At 29.4% G+C, this 17,988-nt stretch overlaps 5 protein-coding genes across 8 annotated transcripts; 2 read left to right on the top strand and 3 right to left on the bottom strand.

Moving 5' to 3' along the window:
• The first annotated feature begins 812 nt into the window (after nt 1-812).
• On the top strand, nt 813-3,389 carry Ift54 (intraflagellar transport 54). The gene is made up of 10 exons (XM_076378515.1): nt 813-947; nt 1,140-1,257; nt 1,340-1,452; nt 1,530-1,796; nt 1,862-2,262; nt 2,334-2,459; nt 2,533-2,776; nt 2,885-3,004; nt 3,081-3,166; nt 3,239-3,389. Exons 1-10 carry the CDS (start codon nt 813-815, stop codon nt 3,387-3,389), a joined length of 1,761 nt encoding a protein of 586 aa, XP_076234630.1.
• Nucleotides 3,390-3,549: 160 nt separating this feature from the next.
• Nucleotides 3,550-6,071, bottom strand: Spag (RNA polymerase II-associated protein spaghetti). The gene is made up of 9 exons (XM_076378184.1): nt 5,951-6,071; nt 5,704-5,850; nt 5,510-5,638; nt 5,160-5,404; nt 4,833-5,043; nt 4,417-4,746; nt 4,087-4,356; nt 3,813-4,005; nt 3,550-3,732 (listed from the first exon to the last, which is right to left on the bottom strand). Exons 2-9 carry the CDS (start codon nt 5,848-5,850, stop codon nt 3,644-3,646), a joined length of 1,614 nt encoding a protein of 537 aa, XP_076234299.1. The 5' UTR covers nt 5,951-6,071; the 3' UTR covers nt 3,550-3,643.
• Nucleotides 6,072-6,787: 716 nt separating this feature from the next.
• On the top strand, nt 6,788-10,098 carry Cpb (F-actin-capping protein subunit beta). The gene is made up of 4 exons (XM_076377578.1): nt 6,788-6,924; nt 7,636-7,847; nt 7,925-8,297; nt 8,405-10,098. Exons 1-4 carry the CDS (start codon nt 6,922-6,924, stop codon nt 8,636-8,638), a joined length of 822 nt encoding a protein of 273 aa, XP_076233693.1. The 5' UTR covers nt 6,788-6,921; the 3' UTR covers nt 8,639-10,098.
• A 153-nt stretch (nt 10,099-10,251) lies between these two features.
• Nucleotides 10,252-15,093, bottom strand: Eef5 (eukaryotic translation elongation factor 5). 3 transcript variants are annotated; one of them, XM_076377582.1, is made up of 4 exons: nt 15,011-15,093; nt 13,234-13,526; nt 12,934-13,068; nt 10,252-12,761 (listed from the first exon to the last, which is right to left on the bottom strand). In XM_076377582.1, exons 2-4 carry the CDS (start codon nt 13,507-13,509, stop codon nt 12,690-12,692), a joined length of 483 nt encoding a protein of 160 aa, XP_076233697.1. In that variant the 5' UTR covers nt 13,510-13,526; nt 15,011-15,093; the 3' UTR covers nt 10,252-12,689. The 3 variants fall into 3 exon arrangements, with proteins under 3 accessions (XP_076233697.1, XP_076233695.1, XP_076233696.1); XM_076377580.1 differs by lacking the exon at nt 15,011-15,093 and adding an exon at nt 14,772-15,004; XM_076377581.1 differs by lacking the exon at nt 15,011-15,093 and adding an exon at nt 14,754-15,004.
• A 381-nt stretch (nt 15,094-15,474) lies between these two features.
• On the bottom strand, nt 15,475-17,775 carry Urod (uroporphyrinogen decarboxylase). 2 transcript variants are annotated; one of them, XM_076378137.1, is made up of 7 exons: nt 17,690-17,775; nt 17,002-17,311; nt 16,691-16,849; nt 16,400-16,561; nt 16,183-16,320; nt 15,907-16,080; nt 15,475-15,820 (listed from the first exon to the last, which is right to left on the bottom strand). In XM_076378137.1, the coding sequence occupies exons 2-7, from the start codon at nt 17,293-17,295 to the stop codon at nt 15,680-15,682; spliced, it is 1,068 nt and encodes a 355-aa protein (XP_076234252.1). In that variant the 5' UTR covers nt 17,296-17,311; nt 17,690-17,775; the 3' UTR covers nt 15,475-15,679. The 2 variants fall into 2 exon arrangements, with proteins under 2 accessions (XP_076234252.1, XP_076234251.1); XM_076378136.1 differs by lacking the exon at nt 17,690-17,775 and adding an exon at nt 17,452-17,582.
• Nucleotides 17,776-17,988: the final 213 nt, after the last annotated feature.

Consider the following 17,988-nt stretch of genomic DNA (forward strand, 5'->3'; position numbering starts at 1 on the left):
AAAACCCATTTTCCACTAAAAAATGATCACAAATGTTTTTTATAGAATTAAACAATTACCTAGGAAACTAGATTATATTATTTTACCGTGCAAAATCTTAGATACATAATTTAGTTTTATCGTTTGATTACTTTTTACGAAAAAGTAATACTGGTTTAAGAATAATAAAAGCTATGAAATTTGTAACCCGATGGCAATGTAAAAAGTTCCGCAACTTTTACATTATCTGTATATTGAAAAATGTATGGAATAATTCCAATATTTGTATCCTGCTTTTTTATTTATTGAATTTGAAATGTTCTAGAACGAAAACCATTCAACTCTCAAAGTGGAGAATATTATCCTCTTTAAATTGAACGAGTTTATTTTTTAGTGGCTATTTTTAGAGTTAGGTGTCGAATAAACTATATAAATAATTTATCAAATAGTAAATACGTGTAATAAAGCATTCTGTATGATATCTTCAAATACACTAGTCAAAATAATACGTGCACCCCTTTCGTTCCCCGTACATCTTACATTTTTTTATTTTAAATTAAAAAATTTATTTAAAGGAACCGAGTTTAACTTTGGTTATCACGTTAATAATCAAATTACTATCCTGATTGTTTATATACTTTTAAAAAAGTGGCTCATGAAGTTCCATGTTACAATAAGAATTTAAATTCTAAATCTACTATACATAAAGTCGGTACTTACGTATAGGAGCTCGTTGCTACGCAACCACATAGTGCAACACAAGTTTACTGAAGTCTACCAAGTTGCAAGAAATGTGTATCGAAGCTTACAACGTATTTTAATTATCATTAACAATGGCTGATGACGTGAAGCCAGAAGTAATTAAAAAGACACAAGATTTACTTGGAAAATATTTTAAAAAACCACCACTAACTGAGAAACTATTGAAGAAACCACCATTCCGATTTCTTCACGATATTGTATCAGCAGTAACGTATCATTTGTATAATTTTATTGTTGCATGCTAGAAAATCCTGAGGACACTCAAGCCTTTTTTGTGTAAAATATATAATAAATTCTTTATTCTTTTTTAAGTGTATCCTACAAATTTCACTGCATTATCTTTAAAATTAACATTAAATGTTTAACACTTTCATATTAATAAATGCATGACATCGTAGGTCATAAAGGAAACTGGTTTCTTAGATGGCTTGTATAATGAAGAAGAACTGAACTCTGAAAATATAAAAACTAAAGAGGCAAAACTTGCTTATTTGACAAAATTAATCGATGTTGTTAGTAAGTTAATTCTTACATCAATATGTAATATCTTTAGCATTTCTCACTCTGCATATTGAAGAATATTTCACAAACATTTCAGAACTAATTACTGGTGCAAATTTAAGTGTAAGAGCTAGTAAAATAGTTTCAGGCCAGGAACCAACTAAAACAAATGAATTACTACAGGCAATTGGGAAAGCTTTAGACAAAAAGGTAATGTAATAAACATAATACACTTTAAACTGTAATAGGAGAAGAATAGAGATAATCTAAGGGATGTTGTAAAGTAGACAAGCAGCAAGGAAGCCATTGAGCAATATAGAAGAAATTTAGAAAAGGGTAAATCAACTTCAAAAAGTAAGCCTTCTACTAGAAAAGATGAAAAGAGATCATCGTCAAAAGATGCACCTCAAAAAAGAATTACAACAAGCAGAGAAAAACCTGTGGAACAAAAGAAGAAACCTTCAAGTGTAAATAATGTATCTGCAAATGAAGCACAGACACGTGAAAATGAAGACCAAGAACTTAAGAAAAGTTCAGAAGCTACACCACTTGAGGTATATTATATATTTTAAGTGCAAATTAAAAAAGTAGAAAATACAATTGAATTTATACTTTTTAGCAATCTCAAGATAAAATTCCTTCTTCTGCACATAAAAAAAAACCTTCATCTGCTAGATCAAAACACAGTACAGTTACTACACCATCATCTGACACCACAGCTTCACAAATGAATGTAAATGTAGAGAGGAAAATAAATGATAAAAACCAAAAGGACTCTGAAAATAAATCAAAACAGTCAATGGAGACTGAAAGTAATGAGTCACAAAATTACATACTGAATATGTCAGATACAGTACACAACAACCATAAAACTATAAACACTATGGAAAATAATACACTGAATGACAACATGGAAAAAATCGAAAATAAAGAAAATGAAATTATGATTAATGAAAATTCTATTCAGAACATAGAGAAACCTGAAAATCTAACATCTGTATTAGAAAACATTGATGCAAAGTAATAATTATATTTTATGTTCTAAAAAAGTATTATTTTCTAATAATATGTTAAATTCTTGGTATTTTCAGTGTTCCTCAAGCAAATTCTAGACCTAAAACTTCTTTACGTCCACCAAGTGCAAGACCGGTTAGTGCTAGACCTGCAGCACCTAGGATACGAGGAAAGGCAGAATTACTCGTTAATGAAGAAATACTGTATGAATATTTAATTCCTTTTACATAAAAAACATTCTGAAAATCTGTAGATTATGAAAAATTTCTCTTATAGAACACCTATGGGAAATATTAGTGTTATTGTAGAAAATTCTGACACTAAAGATGATGATGATGCTGAAGATATGGTAGTTATGGAAACTAAAGGGGATGGTGATATTTTAGACAATAATGGTACCTATAAAGTTAATGACCAGATTACACAAGAACATGGACATCTTGTTGCTCAAATATTAGAGACACAAAAAGAATTGGTTAATAACGAAAATGTGGATGTCATACCTAAAAAAACAAATATTGTAAGAAGATTTAAATTAATTGCTAATGTATAACTATCGTTTCTAACGTAGAGTCCTATTTTAATTTAATATTAAATTCTTTAGTACATAAAATATATCTTTTATTAGGCATGGGACACAACTGCAAAACGTGATATAGTTACAAAAGAAATTGATAAACTGCGAAATACAATCCAAACTTTAACACGTGCAACAAATCCACTAGGAAAATTATTAGATTATTTCCAGGTACAATATTTTGTCTCCATATATTTCATACAATATCGTACTCTTATACTTAACATAAAACATACAATATTTATAGGAAGATGTAGAGATAATGCAAAAAGAATTATTAGAATGGAGAAACCAGTATCAACAAGTAAATGAACAATTAAAAATAGAAAAAATGTGAGAATATTTAAACTATTTTAATTATTGAAAAGTATATACTGTACATATAATACAATTATACTTTTACAGAAAAACTCAAGAATTGATAGAACCTATGAAAGGGACATTAAAAGAAATTGATGATAATGTAAAAGTGCAATTAAATAAAATATGTCAAGTAAAAGCACAAATTATGAAAAATGATCAAAGGATACAGACATTATTAAACGGTCATATTTGAAAGGTTTGAATTTTGCTAATTCTGTCATAAACATATTTTTTTAACTGTATATTAACGTACTGTACATATATAAAATAATGTCACATAAAGCACAATATGTAATATAAATCATTACAAAATAAGTCTAATAATTTTATTTTATTTCTTTGCCCCTCTATGATTAAGAACATTCGTACAAAATATAACTTAAATAATTTTATACTGTAACTTAAAGGAATTTATTATTAATTTAACTATAAATAATTAATTTCTTTTCAAATTTCATATTTTTTCTGTAACGCTGTAATTTCTTCTTGAGATATATCTTCAATAGTTTTGCAATATTTAAAAAGTACTCTTAAACCTAAAACATTCGCAAGAAACGATTTAAAAAAAGATTATTAATATTTCTAAATATTTAAGTACTAATGCGGACATACTCACTTTCTTTTTCACTAGTGCTTATGAACATAATAAGAGCTCTAAATCGCTTAACTTCACTAAGATCTTTTAAATAACAAAATACAGACTCTTTTCTTTTCGTAAACTCTATTTTTAATACTTCTATTATATCCGTAAAAATATCAGATTCCATGGAATCTTGAAATATTTTTGGTAAACAGTTTTTAGGTAATTGCTAAAATTCAAATATTGAGGTATTTAAAACCACTTTATTCTTAATAGTAGGAAACTTCAACATTTATTATGCAATACCTACCTTTAGGTACATATACCTAAACTCTGATGACTTATTTGTTTTCCATTGAGTTATGAACTGTACAGCTGTTTTAGGAACTGGAGGTAAATCAATATTTACTGAAGAATTAGAAACTTTAATAGATTCATTATTTTTCTTAAAATCGTCATCTTTGGTAGATTGTTCTGGCTCTACAAGTTGATCTTCATTAGATATTATCTTCTTATTGCTGTTATTATATTGTATAGCAGCAAAATCTACTTCTTCCACTGGTATTCTCGTTAACGATTTCTGTAAATAAGAAAAATGTTAAACATATGTACTAAACAATTTTTAATTCCATAATCTTACCTTTGACCGTAGGTGAGGTGGCCTTTCAATAGGGTCTATTACAACAACATCATTTTTCTCTGGTAACCAATCAGGAATGCATAAATACTTTTCTTCCTTTTTCGTAATATTATCTCCTATATCATGACTTTTCTCCTCTTTGGAGCTCTCCAAATCTTTCAGATTTCTACTTTTTTTCTTATCCTCTGTACTATGTTTATTATCTTTAAGATCTTTAATCTCTGTTCTTTTAATTCCTGATGCACTAGAGCACATTTTCTCATCAATCTTTTTTTCAAGCTTTGAAGTCTCAGACATTTCCTTGAGATTTGCTTTCAATGTATTGACTGACTATAGAAAATGACATTCAGTTATGTGAATAGAATAACCAAAGAAATTGCTGCACAAATTTCTGCTTATATTTTTTTAACACTTACATCTGCAATTTTATTTTTGTCTTTAATTTGAATAAGCATCAACTTTGCTTCTTTATTAGAAGGTTCTAATTTTAGAATTGTCTCTAAGTCTTGTTCAGCTTCCTTATATTGTTTTAAATTCATTCTAGCTGTTGCTCTTCTATGGTAAGCTTTCACATATGTTCCATCCAATTGTATTGCTGAACAACAATCTGATTCTGCAGAATAGAAACTAGAAAGGTGTATAAAATTGTTTATTCTGAATACTTCTCATAACATATGATTTTTTAATAACAGTCTTTAATATTTTCCTCTTGAATGTACTGTGTCAAAAAAAACAATACTTACTTATCTAATTTTAAATGACAAAGTGCACGATTTGCATAAAACACAGCATCATATGGAAAAGCTTTTATAGCTTGATTATAGCATCCAATTGCTTCAGCCCATTTCTGTTGTTGCACAAAAATGTTACCCTCATTTTTGTGCTTTGTCGCTATCTCGTGCATATTTTCCAATTTTTCTTTAGACATAGCTTCATCCCCAGAACTATCAGAATGTTCATATCTGTCCATGTCTTTACATGCTTTATCCTGTATTACAAAATTAAATAGTTCTTTCAATAACTCCAAAAGTGTTTCACTCACAAGAATATGATGAATATACATCAATTCTTAATTTATATAAAAAAAACTTACTACATCAAATTTATCCCATGCAGAATAATCATAAGACTTAATCCTTTTTGATTTATTATTTTCAATTGGTTTAGTAGAAACGCTTTTCGTTTTATTTTTATGTTTACTTCTAATTGGAGGTATAGGGATCTAGAAACAAAAAGACAATTTTCATTAAAATGGAATACTGTCATCAATGATTTGATCATCTATACCTGTTCACTTGTTTCTTTCCTCAACTCTTCATCTTTACGCTTCATCTCTTCTTCCCAGTTTCTCAAATCGAAAAACTCCTTCTGCAAATCTTCTGAATTGTCTTTTACTTGCTTTTGCATCAAAATGGACTTATCCATCTCTACCATCTATTTACATAAATAAGTCAAACAGAAACGTTTCTCCTTAAATAAAGGTTGTATTGTCCTTCCTTGAAGCTGTAAATAAACAATTTTTTCAAACACTTACATTTTATAAAGAAACGTAGAACCACCGATAAACGATAAAAGTAATACGTATGATGTATGTGCGTTCATACATAGGTATAGGTACACGGTACATGCAAAATCTTGCCTAACCTTACCCAAACAAACTACCCCACGTGAATGGATCACGTGACAATTTTCATTTAGGTTCTCAATCTCATTCTAAGTCATAATTTATTTATCCTATTTTTAATTTAATATTATTTTAACACAAACTCTCTGCAACCAATGCCATTAGTGATCTTATGGTAAAAGTCACATTTCTTATAGCGGGAAATGCTAACAAAATATAGACATTTGTCGCGAATAGGATAAGAGTAAACAAAAAGTAATGAAAATTATGTTAAATATCTGAGAAGTTTGCTACTTAGAAAGTCTATAAAATGTAAAAATGATTTCCGGAAATATTTTCTTTTTCTAGTGTAACTTCTCATGAATAAATGAAGTTACAGAAATACTAGGGACAACTATGAGTTTATAAAATTAAGGGAACGCTAATTTATTATTGTAACTTTTAATCCAGTGATAATTTTTCAATGATTGTAAAACATGTGAAAGTCAATGTTACGGTCGATTTCTTCGCTTTAACTGGAAGATATCTACATATATCTAATTTAAGATTTAGAATTTGAGTCTATCCTTGCCATTTTATCTAGAAGATTTTTGTTATTTAATCTATTATAATTTGAGGATATACATTAGACGCTTTATTGTAAAGGATTAATTGCCACTTTATTGTTAATTTACTGTCAGACTTTCAATTGTACAAGGTTGATAGCATTGTATAACTTATTGGCCAATCGGCGCTAGTCTTGACACGCCCCTCGAATGTTCGTTTTCGGTGACCGAATGCGGGTCAGAGGGTAAACAGTTCCGATAAATTTTTCATTAATTTTGTAATTTTTATTGATTGATGGTCTGATCGACGTTCACAAAATTTTTCGATCGTTTAAAATGGTGAGTTTAATGCTCCCAATTATTACCCGTAACGATATATTTATTTGTTAGTCTTGCTAACCAAACTTATTGCTGAAATGATTAATAAATAATGTTATATGCAACGAATTTTGACTTTGTCAAATCTTTTAATTACGAATAAATTTCTAATAGTTATTTATTATAAAATTGATTATTTTCTTGGTAGTTTTAAAGTTATGGGAGAAATTTGCACTTAACCTCAAAGAAAAGAAACGTCAAAATGGCGCCCCCCATCGACATACATTAAAATTTCCATTGTTCGATCATTTTTTAAGAAGTACTATAAATAGTAAATTTATGTGTATTTTAATCGTGTTTTTTACTTAAAACTTTGTCTTATGACGGTGGTTTAAGTATTTGAATATTTTTACTGATTAACTGAAATTAATGACTCATAAGATTTTCTTATTTTTTTAATAACAGCAAAGTGGAACAAACGAACTTTAATTCTTATCAATTACTTTCTATTTAAATTGCATCAATCATACTTGAGATTTGTCAAAACTAAATTCACTGGAATTGACTTTGAGCAAAATTAGGTTGATAGTAAGGGTAGTGTAGTCTAATCAGGACTAAAACTTAAATGCCTAAAATTATTTAATTTAGCTCATATCATGTTGAGATATAATTTACCCAATTACAGAATATTAAAAATGAAATTGAACTTACTTTTATGTATTACTTTCAAAGACGGAGCAGCAGATGGATTGTGCATTGGATTTGATGAGAAGATTGCCTCCGCAACAAATTGAAAAGAATTTAAGTGATTTAATAGACCTAGTGCCCTCTCTTTGTGACGATCTTTTGTCTTCTGTTGATCAACCCTTAAAAATTGCAAAAGACAAAGAATCTGGAAAAGATTATTTATTATGTGATTATAATAGAGATGGAGATTCCTATAGGTAATTATTCTCAAAAAGAATTCAAATCTTCCTACTATTGCTTTCATTTAAATTACTATTATCTGAATTCTCCCTAGATCCCCTTGGAGCAATACATATGATCCACCTTTAGAAGATGGATCAATGCCCTCTGAACGCCTCCGAAAACTAGAGATAGATGCAAATCATGCATTCGATCAATACAGAGAACTGTACTTTGAAGGTGGAGTTTCCTCTGTCTATCTTTGGGATTTGGACCATGGTTTTGCAGCTGTGATTCTCATTAAAAAAGCTGGAGATGGTTCAAAGAAAATTAAGGGCTGCTGGGATTCTATTCATGTAGTAGAAGTTCAAGAAAAGCCCAAAGGAAGAACTGCACATTATAAATTAACTTCTACTGCAATGCTTTGGTTACAAACTAATAAGCATGGGTCTGGAACAATGAACCTTGGAGGCAGTCTTACTAGACAGGTTTATAGTGTCTTACAATTAAATAATTATTTGCAACAATTACATAGACTCAAACAGAAATGAATTGGTTTAATATCAAAAGTCAATTTAATAAAATTGTTTTCTAGGTTGAGCAAGATGCCCCAATAAGTGAAAATTCTCCTCACATCGCCAATATAGGTCGTATGGTTGAAGATATGGAGAACAAAATCCGAAATACTTTAAATGAGATTTATTTCGGTAAAACGAAAGATATTGTTAACGGATTAAGGTCTGTTCACTCTCTAGCTGATCAGAGACAGCAAGCTGCCCTCAGACAGGATCTCGCAGCTGCCCTTCAAAGGAGAAACGCTAATAATTGATCCTGCGAGGAAGATCAGCTTTCCTCTGATTTTGAAGAGTGTCAATAAAGAAAGAAAACGAACGAAACAAATAATCATAAATGATGAAATTAAGATTGAAATTGTTACAGTTACTGTGGCAAGAATTTTGGACAGTTTCCTGTGATATGCAGGGTGCAACAGTAAAGATGAATTTTTCCTGAAGTATTAAAGAATTAAAAAAAAGTAAATAATTGAATATCAATTATGAATTATGTCGAGATTTTGAATAAAATATTAAGAGACATTACGAGTGTCTAGATCTTATACAGGGTGTTCGATTACAAGTAACTAAAATTTTAAGGGGTGATTCTATGCGCTAAACTGAGATGAAACTCAAGAATAATAAAAGTGTGTTTGAGGCTTTATTTGAGATGTATTAATTGAAAATGGTGACTTCTATTGCTGACGCACATTAATCACATACTTTCAACAATTAGCATTATAGAAATTAAACCTCGAACGCAAATTAAGCACATTTGAGTCTCGTTTTATTTTAGCACCTAGAACAATGTCTTGGAAGTTTTTAAACGTCTGTTATCAATCACCCTGTATATAGGATGTGTTCAAAGGTATGTAACAATGTTGTATTGATGTTGCATTTAATTTCAAAATAATCGTCCTTTAATATTTTTATAGAAGATTCGTATACTTATATTTCGTCCCGTTGTGCAATTTTATGTATTTTTTACTCCTTTAAACGTGCACTTATTACGTCTTAACTTTTAAGGCATTGTTATGACGTTTCTATGTATTATCATAGTTTTATGAGCTGTTTATTATTACTTTTATAAATCACTATATTTCTTGTTTTCATTAAAATTTAATCTATGTGAACGTACAAAATTTGTATAATAGGGTTTACTGAATTTCCTTATCAAAGTGATCAGATTTCGATCACTGAAGATACATGTGATGTCTAATATATGTAGACATAAGTTACAAAAAAACATGCACTTGTATAAACATTTCTAATTTTTACAGTAAATAAATTAGAAAAAAAAAGTTATCACGCATTTAGATACATTCTCATTTTTGTGTTACACATCTTTCAACACATTTTCTGTGTGCGTGTAGGTGTGTATGTATTATGTTATACGTGTGGCGCTCGTATAAGCGTGAGAGTCGTGTAATGGCACTCGTAATGTTTGTTTAATCATTAATAATTATTAATAATACAAGATATAAGAGTATTAATGTTTGAAAATGTAGGAATATTAAAGAGAATATTTGCGAATAAACTCCGAACAATTTCTTCAATGACTTCCTGACCTACGTACGTATTTAAAAAAAAATCAAACTACTTATGAATAAAAAAATGTTTACAAGTTTTATTTAAATTGATTTCGAATGAAATGTATTTGTTCGATGATATCGATGTTAATAAGTAATTGATAGTTTTTAACATAAAATGTTTTTCTTTAAAAAAGCAATACTTTAATTCATTTCATTTTTAATAGAAATATTTCAACGTTATATTGATAACATTAATCACTAATGTAAAATAATGTAATATGAAACAATTTGGTAAGATGAAAGTGACAAAATAAGTAAAAGCAACAAAATATTATCAAAGGTGATAGAAAAGCATCGAGAGCTTTTTTTGCCTTTATTTATCCTCCATTGACTTTCGCCGTATAAACAAATGCTCGTTGGTATTTATTTATTCATATATTTTACGCCCGTGTTTTTTGTTTCGAATTTCATAATTGTATACTTTCGCATATACTTGTGTACGTATGTGTTTCATATACTTTACCGTTGTGTAATTTGTATACGTGTGTGTATTTATCTTCGCCTGTCTATATACGCCAATGCTGGTTTAATTTTTTAAATATACTTACGTTTGTTAGTGTTTCACTGTTTCATGTTTAAATAAATATATTTGTAAACTGATGTAGTGGTTTGAAAAACATTTCTAAATTCAATGGGAACTAAGAATATTGACGCTATTCGAAACAAGTTCACTGATCATATGATTTCTATTTTATATTATGTATTGTATTATCGCTACGTAAGTATTTATAATCATATTTCATTTGAAATAGCAAATGCACTTCTGAGAAATATCATTTTATATCTGTACTTATCAAATAAATATGTATTTTCGTGTTTATTTCGGTTTCTGGTTACTCGATATTTCAAATAGAAATGGCTATAGTTCGATAGGACGACCAGCAGTGGTGTATAATCATTTAAACTGAATATCGAGAAGCAGAAAAGAACGGTTTCCGTTTCTCGTGACTGAAATCCGACCATGAGGCCGATTGATTCGTTTTCTCGTTCTTTAATCTTTCTTTTTTATCGATTAAATTCATTTATCTAGGTCGTCTTAATCTTAAATTAAACTGCTTAGATTATAGTAGCTTAGTTGTTTCTTATTATTCATTTTTTTATATTTTTTTTTTAAACATTCTTATTTGTTTCGTAAATAGTGTAGTCTGATTTGAAATTGAGTTTTTAATGTAAGGAGAAAGTTCCTACATTGTAACTCAAATTTCAAGTCAAAACTCAAAATTAAGCATTAAACTTAAAATTTTAGAATTCAACATCTTTGTCCTTTAAAATGAAACGTTGAGTCTGCAATTTAGATTGAATTCCAAAATTTCGAGTTGGAGTTTATGAATATTCATTGAATTGGGTTTCGATTCTATGATGAGGAATTTTGGAATTTTACTTTGAATGCTTTCAACTACAAAATGATATTACAAAGTGTGAACCTTAAATGAAATAATTTTAGAAATTTACAAAAGAGTACTAAAAACTTCTATCTACTATTATAGTTAAATACCAGATTTCGAGCATGATATTAAGTTCTGGAATACTAAGTAAATAATTACATTTCAAAGTTTTAAATGAGAAGTACAAATGTGAGTTCATTATGTATAAAACTGAAAAATTAGAAAAAAGTTACATCCACAAATTAATGTTTATCAAACTGGAACTGTAAATAAAATTTAAAAAAAAAGAAGTTAAAAGTTTGAATGATTTAAACACGAATAAAATCAGAAACGTAAAATAAAAAAAACTCTCCAAGAGTAAATTCTAACAATACAAGGATTTTGGATAAATAAATTTTAGAGCTTCAAATAGTACATTAATTTTTTAACAAAACTTCAGGGATATCGAATTCTAATACAACTGGAATTCTATGAAAAGTTAAAGTTACACTACTATTAGACGGAAAAAGGCCTGAAGTTACAATAAGATGGGAATTCTAAAGTAGGATAAATATTTTAAGACAAAAAATTTTAATAGTAATGTTAATAAAAAAGAATTTGACGAACTCTAATGAAAAAAAAAATTAGAATTCTAACAAAATCAAAGCATAGAAACTATTCGAATTTGTATGAAATTGCAATTGTATAATACTAAATTTCAAAAATTAATCATGAAAGATTTGAATTTCAATTAAAGTACAAAGAGAAACAGGATTGTTATAAGGGAACAAACGTTTTGACAATTAGAATTCTAGGAGTACTGGAATTTCAATAAAGCTATGTTCTCAATAAAAATTTTCTGTAACACTACTATTGTAAAGTAATTGGAATTCCAATATAAGTAGAATTCTAATCATGTGAAATTTTAGAAATCACAAATAAAGGCAGAGCAGTCCTCTTTCAAAATTTCCCACTGTCAAAATTGCCTTTTAATCTCAACATTTTAAGCCGCCAAAACATTCTTTTTTTTCTCAAGATCTAAGCTGATACTGTTTCTTGGTTTATTCTCTTTTATTTGTTTTTTTTTTTTTGTTTCATTACTCGTAAACCTTTCCTTCCCCACACTTACACGCTCAAGCACATTAGCCTTTCTCTTCATTCCATTTTTAAATTATGTTTCTCTTTTCTTCGTTTCCGTCTTTTTACCCTTTTCTAGTGCTCCTCACTCCATTCCTTTCTATTTGCTGTTGGTAGTTCTTATTTTTATCCATTGATCATCTTGTATTGTGTCTTAGGTTTCTCTTAATAATATATTAGCTGTATGTGGTTTGTTTTTTTCTTTAATGTGATGGTGGAGTCTGGACTGAACACAATTATTTGTCGATGGCAGTGTTAGTTTTGATGGCGATCACGACCTCTTCACCACAGGCTTTCAGTACAGTGCACTGAAACAAAAATATTTTTTGTTAGTTCTTTATATCTAAATTTAAACATCTCATTAAACAGATAAATTAATAAAGTAATACAGAAACCTTTAAGTTAATTTTCAAAGCATAAGGTATTAAATAGATTTTAGTAGGGGCACAAATGTTTTTACGAAATTATAATAATACTTACAAGAAGCTCCTTTCCAGCTTCATGATCAGCACGTAACTGAGCACCCAATTCACCATCTGGAATTTTGAGATCCTCACGAAGTTCGCCATTATCAGCCATCAGGCATAAGTAGCCATCGTCGGATATGTCTGCTAGCTATAATACATACATAAAACTTGATCTATTATTTTAATTCGCTATTAAAACTTTTATTTTATAACAATACTTTTCTTTTTAAGTAGATTACTAGCAAATAAAAATTTAATGTAACTTAACTTTAATAGTTTAATAATGTTGTTAAATAAGAATGCTTTGAAATACCTGGTAATCTTCCCGTTTAACGAACGGCACGTCCATGTTGTGCGTAGAGGGACAAATATCCTCATATTTCTTTGAAGTAAAAATGTCAATGCCTACAAGATGTACTTTGGCGTGACCATGTTTTCCTGTCTTGGAAGTTGACATCTCCACAATTTTACATGGCCGAGACTTGAGCATGACAAACCCATTTTTACGCAGTGCTGAACACTGCATAGGGTATGTCACAGAGGCTCCAGAGTCTCCAGTTTCAAAGTGAGTATCCTCTATGTCTGCCATTCTGGGTTTCTTTTATTCTGAAATTATAAATTAGAATAAATTGATAATTGTTAAGTGAATTTTTAATAATCTTAAGTTTTTTAGAGTTTTTTTGGAGTTTCAATAAAATGTAAATTTACAAATTAAATGAAGAATTATAATACATAAATGATTGTTCTTTGAAGGTGATTCAGCAAATTTTTATATGAGTGTACATGCCAGAATATAATTAGTTTCAAAATTTTATTTCTTAGAACCAACATTTTTTGTCTTTGTTCAAATATCATACAGTAATATTTATACTTGTAATATATGTTATATTTTACATTTTTCAAAATTTAAGATCATTTTTTAAAAGTATATAATAACCAACTCAATGAACTTAGTTTCATTAAAAAATTGTGAACTAATGTAATTTGCATTATTAAAAAAGGAAGTAATATAAAAATTGTTAATGATCAATATTGCCACTGTATTCCTCTAAAATTAGGATCAATTTTAACGTTCTTTTAAAATACCATATGTGATGCAATGTGTCATTAACAAACATTACATCAGCGAAAAGCATCAACAAAATTTATCAAAAATATATTAAAATTATTATTTGAAATTTAAACAAGATATAGTGTAACTGAAACAAAAAAAATTTTGGGAGAACAATGCAAAACTTAGATACATCTCCATGCAATACACTTTCATGTAGCCTTACAAAACATCATAATAACATTGAACTTATCACACGAAACTAGAACTAACAAATCTAAAACATACAGTTATTCGATCCTGCTCAATATGTTTAGGTACAGTATTGTAAGCGCTCCAAGTGCAAGTTCAACTCAAAATAAGTACATACTCTGGCTCACAAAGCAACCTCAATTAGCAATCACGAATAAATCCTCAGCAACTAATTAAACTGATACTGTTTTATACAATGAAACAAGTAACACGTTTCTGCATGATATGGAACGAGTCACTTCGGCATTCAAGGAATGCTACGGTTCTAGACAATGTTAAATACCGTTGAAACGAGAAAAAAAGTTAGAGAAAAACGAAATCTTAGGGGATAGACTAATTCTAAAATGCTTCCTCGGGAAATATTTAAAACGAAAAGAGGTTTAAAGAATCTTTCGGAAAGCGACTGGAAAGTGTACGAACACGTTGCGGTAACACGATCTAACCAAAAATTCGACCCGGCTGACAGTTGTCTGATTATCGAAAACGTTTAACATAAAATCAACCGGGAAAGCTCGCGATCGTCAAATTACCTTCGAGAAGGACTTTACCGTGCTTTTTTCACCGTTTTCCACAAGAAGATGGCGCGAAAAGGATCGCGTGCGGTTCGTCGCCGAAGTTGCCGACTCTCGAAGAAGTTCAAAGTATCACGGGTGCGAACTGCTCCCTAATAATGTCGCTTTTCGCTTTCTTGGCCCTTCGATGCACGTTTTACGAACTTGTTCGAGTGATCACAAGCCGATCGGTTAGACTCACCGTGAAAAAAGGAGAACAGACTGGAGATACTCACATGTGATCAAAATGGATACTCTAACCAGAAGAGCTGGCTGCGCTTGCGCGAACCGCTAATCGGCGACAGGGGGCCACTCGAATAGATCCACGGATTCCGGCTGAGAGTCTGCCCGTGGGGGTAGAGTTGGATGTCAAAATTTTATTGCTGTTCAGAGGTTTAGTGTAATGCGCAGACGCATTTCACTGCGGTGGAATTTCGTGTTGCGTTTTCGCGTGAACGTAGCTTTAGCGTAATCTTCACTGACCCGATATCGATATGCGAATTCGGAGGGAAATTTGAAAATGAGAAGCTCTTATGAATACAGGCGTTTCTCGAAATATAACCTTTTCTCAATTGTAATCGACTGTACTTAATGAAAAATAAAGGACAAAAGTGGCGAATTAAATATTTTAAAATATATTGTAACCCTTAACGCAAGTGTTGGTTATATAATGAAAAATTATAATTAGGAATCGGATTGAATTTAGTATGTACTAGTATCTATTGTATTAAATTCAATATATCAGTAACAGATTTATTGCTCAAAAAGGAATCGTTGGAAAAGAACCTTATTTTGCAGTCATTTGTTTCTGAATTATTTGTACAAATACAGTTTTTTTAACAATAACAATGTATTACAATGTACATTTGTAAGAAATGTATATAAAGACAAATTGATATGATAAATTACACTGAATGAACCCCTCTTATAAAAGCGTGTACTGATGTAATTGGCGTATCTGGAAAAATACCATGTCCTAAATTCGCAATATAACGAGTTTTGCCAAACTTCGTTGCCATATTTCGTCCGCGGTCTGTGATTTCTTGCTATGTATGAAAAGAATGTATATTTTATAAAAAATTGTTAAATAGTGAATATTGAAAGGAATAAATGTAAATACAACAGTGCAAACCTCAGAAGCATATAATGCACATGGATCTAGATTTCCTTGTAATGTAATATCAGAACCTAATCTTTTCCTTGCTTCATCAGGATCCACAGTCCAATCTAAACCTATTACTTCATAAGCTTTTGACTTTGCTAATAATTCCAAAGAATTCATTGTTGCACCTTTGGGAAAAGCTATCTAGAATTTGTTTAAAAATTATCTAAGTAGTTAATCTTAACATAGATGATTATAAGCTTATGCAATATAGTATATAGATATAATATTAATTATAAAATATACCATTGGTACGGTAGGGATATTCTCATCTTTAAGCCGTTGTCTAACTCTTTCGCTTATATCTTTCAAGTATTTCAACGAATAGTTTACAAATAACTCATCATTGAGGAAATCGCCGTGACTTTCAAACACTTGCAGTAACTGAAAAAAGTAAAAATAAAATTGTTAGAAAAATTATTAATATTGCTAACTTATTAATTTTAGAGACTTAATTTTACACCTGTGCTCCAGCTTTAACTTGCATCACAAGATAATCCACTATAACGTTTGTTATCAGCTGTAACAGCTTATGTGAATCTTCTGGATACTTGTACAACCAAGTCCTTGCTTTGGTCATTGTTGAACTGCCTCCACCTTGGATCATGTAGCTCATTAATGTCCACTAATAATTCACAAATATGAATACTATGCTGTCATAAAATCTATATATATACAAATAAGTATACAAAATTTGCAATATGAAATTTTAAATGCTCAAATGCACATACTATTTACACTATGTTCTACTTACTGGTGCACCAGTAAATCCTATTAATGGTACTTTTCCTTGCAAATTATGTCTGGTTAGAGTTATAGCATCTCCTACATATTTTAAATCCTTTTCTACATCTGGTTGAACCAGTCTAACTAAATCTGATGGATCTTTTAAAGGATTAGGTAAAACTGGACCCTGTAAAAATGATGAATGTTGTTATAAAAATTTTATTCGAATGATTTGTTACCTAAAATTTGAAATATTTAATATTTCATAAATCTTCTTCAATTAATTTATATTTTTAGATAACGATTTCTGTTAGATCTATGAAACTTTTTAAAACATACCGTTCCAGGAACCATTTCAACAGTTAAACCCATTGCTTGGGGAATAACTAAGATGTCAGAAAAAATAATACTGGCATCCAAGTCGAATCGTTTTAGTGGTTGTAATGTAACTTCACAAGCCAAAGCTGGTGTTTGACAAACTGAGAAAAAATCATGTTTTGATCTGACTTCTTGAAATTCTGGAAGATACCTTCCAGCTTGACGCATTATCCAGATTGGAACACGTTCTACTGGTTCTCCATATGCAGCTTTCAAAATTAAATCATTCTTCAATGGAGGAAATTCTTGCGCCATTCTTAATAACTGATATCTATTTATAAAATATGTTTGTTTCTTAATACTTGCAATAAAAAAGTATAAAAACTTTCACAACAATAGATTTGAAACTGTTTCTGTTTTACTGTTTCTTGATATTTATTAATTAAATGTTTTCAAGTCTCAATATGTTACCTTAATTTTCAAAAATGTTAAGAAAATTGTATTCATAAATTTAAATATTACAATATATACTTTTCGTATTGAGTTTCTTATGTCTTAATTAAATACATTACAAAAGTAGACAATAACTTGACATGAATTGCACTTTTACTGTATAATGACTTTCAGCCAATCATATCACTTAAAAAGAGTATATTTCTTTGATTCAACATCCAACCAGAGGTTTTTTAGTATTTTTATTTTTTTTTACCTTTCTTGAATCTAATCAATAGCGTGCAATTAAAATTTAATTCCGAACGCTTTTTGTGGATTTATGGTGCTCTTACATGATATTTTTCTATTTAACATTCATTGCGTTACAGCATGAACTTTAAACTCCCCTAGTTGTAATTAATTTGATGATGACATTTTTATTAAACCATTCACTAAATAAAATCTCAACTGTAATAATAATTAAATCTATTTTGAAATTTTAAAAAAATAATCTTAAGTTCTAAATTTAAAGTTATGTATAAGTTTTGAATTAATTTTACACTACATGTAACTGCT

The sequence above is a fragment of the Calliopsis andreniformis genome, chromosome 5 (genome assembly GCF_051401765.1).
Source record: "Calliopsis andreniformis isolate RMS-2024a chromosome 5, iyCalAndr_principal, whole genome shotgun sequence".
Lineage (NCBI taxonomy): Eukaryota > Metazoa > Arthropoda > Insecta > Hymenoptera > Andrenidae > Calliopsis > Calliopsis andreniformis.